General features: G+C 36.1%; 1 protein-coding gene across 1 annotated transcript; it reads right to left on the bottom strand.

The window, feature by feature from the left end:
- Positions 1–2,028: 2,028 nt before the first annotated feature.
- On the bottom strand, positions 2,029–4,750 carry LOC116110050 (serine hydroxymethyltransferase 4). The gene is made up of 4 exons (XM_031396290.1): positions 3,999–4,750; positions 2,895–3,285; positions 2,700–2,801; positions 2,029–2,497 (listed from the first exon to the last, which is right to left on the bottom strand). Exons 1-4 carry the CDS (start codon positions 4,674–4,676, stop codon positions 2,253–2,255), a joined length of 1,416 nt encoding a protein of 471 aa, XP_031252150.1. The 5' UTR covers positions 4,677–4,750; the 3' UTR covers positions 2,029–2,252.
- Between the last annotated feature and the right edge of the window lie 3,877 nt (positions 4,751–8,627).

Raw genomic sequence — 8,627 nt, 5'->3', positions numbered from 1 at the left:
CGTAATTGCACATACTTCAGAATGAGTACTGAAGTCTATTTATTTTTAATAGGTTTCCCTAGCCAAGACAAGTTCAAGTTTTGTATTTGTTAGGCCAAGCCCATGGGCCTAAGGCCCTAAAGAATTCCACCTCATATCTAATTCATGGGTTCCCTCACCAATTGGTACGGGTTGCCAAGAATTCAAGTGAAGTTATGGATATTAATCTTATTCGATCCTTTGACTTATTTTCATGGTTCCAAGACTATATGTAATATCACATTGGCGATGGGATTTTTTTTTTTTTTTTTTTTCTAACTTTAGAAATAATCAGCTTTGAAATAATTTTTAAGTATTTGATAAATGTCTCATTTATAATTACTTTTATTTTCAAAATCTATGATTATGTGTTTGGTAAATAAAATTTGAAATTGTGTTGTATATACATGACCAAAAAAGCCTTTTTATTTCTTAAAACTTTTATAATCAAATTTTATATTTGATAATTTTTTTAAAATTATTTGTACTAAGTAAATTATTATTATTAATAATTCAAAAAAAAACAAAATTTTGGATTTGGCCGACGGGGTCAACTTTGTCAACCCACCGTTGACCGTTTTAGTCATAGTCAGTTCCATTGGGATTAGGAATTCAGTGATTTCATCGGATTTCAATGTTTATTTAGGTCGTAAAGGCAAATGACATATTTCATCACCCCTTGCTACCAAAATAAGCATTAGAATCTAATAGATCACTAGATTCCTATAGTTTGGTCCTAATGGGATTGGTTTTGGCTTCAAATCAGCGGTGGCGCACATTCTATATTTTATAATCTATAAATAAATTACTTTATAATTTATTTAATATTGATTTAATTTATTTTGTAATTCAAACAATTAGGAATGGGTATATTTGTCAATTTACAATGTAAAAAATCAGCTTTAAAAACAATCTAATTTTTAAATGCTATCAATCCTAGCTTTTAGAATCCTTTTATAAAATTGATTATTTTATTATCCGCTTCAAACATAATCTATTTTAAAAGTTATTTACTAAACACCTTTTTTGCTATAACTTAAGAAATAATCCAAACACATTATCAGTACATTAATACCAAATGCAAAAGCGAAACAAGCAAAGGAAAAAAGCATTTTATGTGATGGTATGTTAATTTTTTGTTTGTGAAAGTAAAACCTAATTAAGGAACAAAACAAAAAAGCATTAAGAGTTTAACTAAATGTGTACAAGATGGGTCTTGTATTAATTATAATACAAAGTATTCATTTTATTTTTAATTAAATTTAATAATTTTGAGAATAATTAAAACTATTAAGCTTCATGGTTACAAAAATTAAATTTTTATAAGCTTCAAAATTTGATAATGAGGTCGGTCACCTTCAAATGATGACCGGAAGAATGTTAGTTTTATTATTTTTGTTTGATGGGGTCCTAATGAGCAACAATTCACAAACATAAAAGTCTAACAAAACTTGTAAAATATTCACACATACATTCAATGAACAACAGTAATTGTATATATAGCATGAAACAAAACCTTAAAAGAAAAGTAAAGCTAAAGAGTGATAGAATGCGGGAAACAGGAGCACTGAAAGAGAAAGTCGATTTCATAGCAGAAACAAGTGGACCATAATTCTATAGGAGAAAAAGGTGTAACATATGTTTTTTGTAGTGTTTGATTATCAGGCCTCTTCTCCCGTAAAAAACATGACCACTATGATTGTCAACTTCTTTTTTAGTGCTTATACATATGGGATCACCACAAAACCTTAAAAGAAAAGTAAAGCGAAGCTTAAGTGTCTCAAAATGCGAGAAACAAGATCCCTGAAAGAGAAAGTCAATTTGATAGCAGAAACAACTGGTTGACACCATCATGGTGGACGAGTTTTTTTAGGAGAACCCTTTTCAATATTTGAAATCTTGTTAACTTATGGAGAATGATGGACCATAATTACGCGGTTAGATAATCATAAATAGCTTTTTTAAAATTGAAACATGTCATCTTTAGTAACTCAGCAAGGACCAAGAGAATTTATAAATGATAAAGCTGATAGATTTCATTTGCCCATTATTGGTGAAGTGAATAAGCACATAATCTCACAGACCAGATACACACAATTAAAGGACCAACAGAAACATTCAAAAATGAAGATTTGACTCTTATCCTACCAAAATGAAAAACCAAAGATTGCCACTCTTTTCTTTTTCCTTTTTGTTTTAGCAGTAAAAATCATGCAGAACTTGACACTTTAGACCTAATCTTTGTACTTCATCTCCGACATTTGGAAGCCAGGCATGTCAAATGAGCCTGAAAACTTCTCTACATCAGCCTTCAGCTCCTCCATATCCTTGTTCTTCACTAGACCCTTGTTGAAGTCCTTCAATAGCTTTCCATATTGTTTCTGGATGCTCAAGGTGATAGTCACAGCACGGTGTAGGAACTCTCCAATCTGCTCAAAGTCCTTCTCGACCAAACCTCTTGAGGTCATGGCGGGAGTACCTGTCGATAGAACAGTCAGTTTCTAATCACTGAACAAGAAATTGTCTAATTCATATTGCCATTAACTCATCATGCGAGTAATCAGTTACTAAATATCATGCATCGGCAAGAATTAATGAGGCTGCATTGTGAAATGAGCAAGCATTGTATGTTTCATTCTTCTAAAATATGAAGCTTTACAAGTTTTACCAGCAATTCTTACCAATTCTCACTCCTCCGGGAGCCAAGGCACTGCTGTCACCAAACACAGCATTCTTGTTTACAGTAATGTTGCAAAGGTCACAGAGCTTCTCGACCTTGTTACCTACAAAAAAAGAAAAGATCAAAGAGTTAGAACTGAGTGTATGAAATCAATGCATAACCACCAAACTCCTCAAAGTAGATTCAAATATTTTACCAGTTAATCCAAGAGGACGGAGATCCCACAAAACAAGGTGGTTCTCAGTTCCACCAGTGACAAGCTTGTAGCCCTTGCCCATCAGATAGTTTCCAAGGGCAACTGCATTGGCTCTGACTTGCTTAGCATAGGCCTTGAAGCCAGGGTTCATGGCTTGTTTCAAGGCAACAGCCAAAGCAGCAATCTGGTGATTGTGAGGACCACCTTGAAGAGAAGGAAAGACAGCAAAGTTGATCTTGTCTTCGAAGTCATAAACTGCATCTTCTGGCTGGCCCTTCTTCGGTGGTTTAGGACCTTTCCTGTAGAAGATCATACCAGCCCTTGGACCTCTCAAGCTCTTGTGAGTTGTGGTTGTCACTATGTCACAATACTCAAAAGGGCTTGCAGCTTCCTGCACTCCAAAAAACAAATTTTAGACAAAGAAAGAACTCCCCCAGAAAATTAATTAATTAATAAGAATCTAAGAAGGCTATTAACTTGTGAAATTAAACAGAACTTTTAAAGATATTATACTTGCGCACTCCGCATCTCCAACAAGAGATCTAAAATTTAAGTAATTATTCTTAAAATAATAATGGATAATTAAAACAAAAGGACACAAGATCCATCTTCCCAACAAAACACTGTTTCTTTATAAACTTCGTGGCAGGCTTCGTCTCTTAAATCTTCGTTACTCAATCAAGATCCATTTTTTCACTCCAAAGAAGCAAGTTTTTAGACAAAATACAATCAAATACACAGAAACAAATAGAACTCCCCCAGAAAAGTACTTAATACAATAATCTAACAATGCTATTAAGTTATAAAATTAAACAAAATTTTTAGAGATATTTTACTTCTGCACTCCGCATCTCCAACAACAGATCTAAAATCTAAGCAACTCTACTTGATATAATAATAATAATTAAAAAACAAAAACAAAAGATCCATTATTTCACTACACCACATAATCAAAATGAACCCATTTTCAAGCAAAAACTAAAACTAACTCCACCAAAATGACATGCAAATGAATTCTCATATCAGCAAAAGCAGATCTAAACCACCCACCAGAGGAAAAGCAATAATAAATCGATAAAAACCCAGATCGAGAATTGAACATACCTCAGCAGCAACAAGGCCACTGATGTGAGCCATATCACAAAGCAAAAGCGCGCCAACCTTATCGGCAACGGCTCTAAATTTCGCATAATCCCAGTCCCTAGGATACGCACTTCCACCACATATAATCAATTTAGGCCTAAAATCCAACGCCTTCTCCTCCAACTTCTCGTAATCAATATACCCAGTAGTCGAATTCACCTTATAAGGCAAACTCTCAAAGTAAATAGAAGTTGCAGAAATCTTCTTTCCTCCAGAAGTATAATACCCGTGAGTCAAGTGACCACCCGACGGAAGATCCAACCCCATGATACGATCATGCGGCTGGAGAACGGCGGTGTAGGCGGCGAAATTCGCCGGAGAACCGGAGTACGGCTGCACGTTGACGCCCCATTTTGTGGGATCCAATCTGAAGGCCTTTAAAGCTCGGGACCTGCAGAGATTTTCGATCTCGTCGATGTACTCGTTGCCCCCGTAGTAACGGTTTCCGGGCATGCCTTCGGAGTACTTGTTGGTGAGGGCGCTGCCGAGTGCTTCGATGACGGCGAAGGAGGTGAAGTTTTCGGAAGCGATGAGTTCGATTCCGCGGCATTGGCGACGCTTCTCCTTCTCGATGAGATCGTGGATTTCTGAGTCCACGGCCTCCAAGGAAGAGTTGCCCCACTCTGTGACGGGATCCATTGGTGAGCGGAATCGGAGAGGAATTCGAGTGGAGAAGAAACGAGAAGAAGGTGAAATGGAAATGGTGGGTAAGGGAGTGGGAGTTCCGGGTTTAAAAAGAGTTTGCGGGGTCTTAGAAAAGTACGATTATGGCCTTTGTTTATGAAATTATTATGGGTTAATTTTTTCCACCCCTTAAATTATTATAACCTAAAAAGGCCTTTATTTTGAAAATTACTGTAATATTGCTCACTTCGGGCCTTCCCCAGTATTGTAAGGAGGTACGTGATATTTTTTTTTTTTTTTTAGTTCATCAGAGGTGTTCGAATCAATTAGTGCGTATCACGACTAATCTCTCGGACTTTGAAGTTAATAATTAGATAAATCCTTATGTAATCATCCTTATTAGCAACGGAAGGAAATCGAATTCAAGATCTATAGAGTAATACACCTAAGAATCCTTATGGTCTCACCCGATCACCCAGGAGTGGTTGAGATAAGTGATATTTATAGAGAGAGTTAATGATAGTACGCTGTAAATAGAGGAGGTGAATTATATTAACCAAATTATTGTATATATATTTTTGTTTTTATTTGTTGTATTAGGTGGTGGTGGTCTTCAGATCCGTTGGTATTTGGTTGTGGTTGTGGCTTGGCTTCATTTCTTGTGAAATTACGTTTTAGACCTGATTTTTTTTGTTTAGATTAAAAAAAAAAAAAAAAAAAACCATGCTGAATTTTGGTGCTAAATTGTTGGATTAATAAAATTGGATGGGATTGGATTTGTATTTCAATCTAAATTAATTATTAATTCAGCTATTGTTATTTATCGAAAGCCATAGGATATTTATAAAATATTGAATTTATCCTAATATTCATATTTTTCATAATTTATAGAGACTTTGAAGAATAAGAAGTTGTTTGGTTGAGTTTATCTACATTCAAACTCTTTTAGATTGTTTTTATTGCATTCAAAAAAGTATTTATAGGATTTAAAATAAGTTGTTTTTATGACTCATGAGAAACGCTCAAATTTTAAACTTCTACCATAAGCTATTTTTGAGCATATTAAAATTTAAAAAATATCCTTATTATATTTTATAAATTTGACTTGATTTATTTATGTATATAAAAACATTTTTTGGTAAATTAATAGTAAAAAGCTCTTTTGCATTTTTCTAACTAAACAACAAAGAATTTTTTCATAAAAAGTATATTTTCCTAAGCTCAACTCTAATATGTTCTTCCTCCGTCATTAATGAAAACAAATTTGGAGAAATTTATAGTGTTTTAAATCGTTTTTATTTGTATGATGTGGATAACCGCGAACAAGTTGGAATTGAATGAATGAATGGATTATAAAAATAGTTGTGTGAAAGATGAGGTTCCACGTACCATGAAAGTAACTCTTTACGTATATGACTATTTATTGAAAATACTATACACACATATGTACAATACTACCAATTAAACTCTTTATTGATTTTTTTTTTTTAATATTAAATATAATAATTCAAATATCACCAATTTTTTTGGAAATCACTTAATTCACTCACCAAATTTAATATATCACTAATATTTAAAAATGGAGAAATATCTTTTGCCCTAGAGGTTCAACAATTTTAATTTAAAAACTTAAAATTGTTAGAAAATAAGTAAGGAGAGTAATTTATAGAGTACATGTCACCTACCTTAATTGATGTTGATGCTTGATTTTGACACCAACTATTCGCATGTGAGAAATGCTAAGCAAACTTAGAAGTCACACGCGATATGAGAATATTTAATTAAATAAAGAGTGAAAGGCAATGTTTAAAGTGATTCGGATGCTCAAAAGCGAATCATACGTCCACTGATATTGTATTAATGAGAGTAAGGTCAGGTCACATTCAGCGAGCTAAGTTACAGCTTAGAGAATACAAAAGAGAGAGAGAGAGAGAGAGAGAGAGAGTAAGCTATTCAAGAGTGAAATTAGCTAATCCCGCAAATGAAAGGGAATGTCTCTATTTATAGTGGGATAAATTAAGGTAATGATTACTAAGTTTGCAAGTGGGTAGGTATCGTGAAAATCCTTCTCTATGTCCCATTGCTCACCTACCTGAGTGATTTCCTTGACTCTCGCAAGGATTGGACAGGTGGACGATTTCCAACCATTCGCTAACCTAGCACTCACCCACTGCACTGACAGTGGCATGCCACTTGCGTCATTATGCGACGTGGCCATGTCTGAACGATCGCAAAACCTTCCCAAGTTCTTACCACCCTATGCTGACAAGACTCCCAGTTAGCCCAACTTTTTCAGGCATAACAGAAGTCCCATAGTTTTTAAGGTTTGAGAATCGAACCTTGAGAACTTCATAATTATGTCTTGATTTGATATATCTCGAGCAATGCCTAGTTGACTTGACTTGGCTACAAGGAGGTCGCAACACATTTTCCTACGAGCGACTTGATATGGTCTCTTTCCACAAGGTCAACGACCTAGATAAGACCTTATTCAGTGCCATATCGGTGTGCCTCTTATCTTAACCGAGGTCCGCAACCTGGTTATACTTAACATATTTCTACTGAAGGCAAGGAATCACACCGCTCTGCAACTGACATGCAATGAAGAGTGTTCTTTCCCAACGACCTCTTTAGATGCTATCCGTTGCGCTTTGCAGCTAATCCATTAATGAAGTACCAGTTATTCTGACAAATGTGTCCTGTGCACAATAAGTGTCAGCCATACACATTAAATGTAAGTCATGCTGAAACGACATTATTTATCAGGGCATTAAATGCGAATGAGAGCGCATTTAATGTGGAGAAGGGAAATGAGCCCTCACTCGATTATTTCAACGGAGAGAAATGACGATTGGATTTCTCAAAGTGTGGCAGTTACTCTTTCTCGTCGATTGACGACACGTGATCGCGATCAATGGGAAGAGATGATTTTCGCCCAAACTTTGCTTGGCTTCAGGAAAACCAATCGTCACTTTCTCCACTATAAAATCCCAAGCTTGCCTCAAGCAATGTCACAACACTCACTCTTTCAGAAAAAGCAAGAAGCTTTCTCGAGACCAGATTTTCCATCCTTCGAGTTGGTGCGCATTTGACGTTCATAGCAAGAAGTTCAATCCCTACACCCAAGAGGTAAGGAAGATCCTTCCATTACTTTCCTTTTTATGTGTTGTAGATAACCATGCAATAACAGTGGGTGTTTGTGGGTAGTCGAACGGAGAATGGGCTTTTTTTCTAGGGCATGAATCTTTAAGGGAGGTCCCCAAGGATTCTTAGGTTTTTTCTAGGGTTTAAGGAAGACACATTGTGTTTTTCTGTTCTTCCACGTCATCATACGAAACCTTGTACGAAGACTAAGTAATCCCTGCATGTCGCTCTTTTTCAAACCGTAGAAGAGATGGACCTTTCAGCTACCAGGACAGACAAGGGGACGAGCTCGCTGGTGCAGGACGCCCCAACGGGTCCCTCGCAATAAATTATTTCAGTGGCCACAGAGAGGAAATACAGAAAGCAGTTGACCAATATGCACTTAGCGTAGACGTCTACCAATACAGGACGCATACAGCTCAGAATCCGCCAGAGGGAATGGCTTCGATCTCCGAGAATATATTCAAATGCAGAGCACTGATTCCCTTCCATCCCTTTATAAGGTTGATCCTCAATCACTTCGGGGTCGCACCTTTATAGTTGACGCCCAACGCATATATGATAACCATGGCTATGTATATTGCGTGTAGTGAGAATGGTCTCGTGGCTATGTATATCGCGTCTGGCGAGAACGGTCTCGGTAAGTTGACTGTGCTAGAACTCACTTGCTCGTATTATCTGAAAAAGAGCAAGGACAAGGACTCTTATTACCTCTCGAAGCGATCCACGATCGAGGGAGGCATATTCAATTACCCCAACAATGTCGGGGCATACGAGACAAAATTTTTCTTCTTTAATTACGATGGCATTTGCCAATTTAAG

Source organism: Pistacia vera, unplaced genomic scaffold (genome assembly GCF_008641045.1).
Source record: "Pistacia vera cultivar Batoury unplaced genomic scaffold, PisVer_v2 Contig593, whole genome shotgun sequence".
NCBI lineage: Eukaryota > Viridiplantae > Streptophyta > Magnoliopsida > Sapindales > Anacardiaceae > Pistacia > Pistacia vera.
Note: the sequence above shows the minus strand (reverse complement) of the source record. Positions and strands in the feature narration are given on the sequence as shown.

Bases quoted from the DNA above. Each gene is read 5' to 3' on its own strand.
- LOC116110050 (XM_031396290.1), bottom strand. From the start codon at position 4,676: ATGGATCCCGTCACAGAGTGGGGCAACTCTTCCTTGGAGGCCGTGGAC. The intron at 3,286-3,998 runs GTATGTTCAATT...TTTGGAGTGCAG, and splicing joins GTGGCCTTGTTGCTGCTGAG to GAAGCTGCAAGCCCTTTTGA. The intron at 2,802-2,894 runs GTAAAATATTTG...CTTTTTTTGTAG, and splicing joins CCGTCCTCTTGGATTAACTG to GTAACAAGGTCGAGAAGCTC.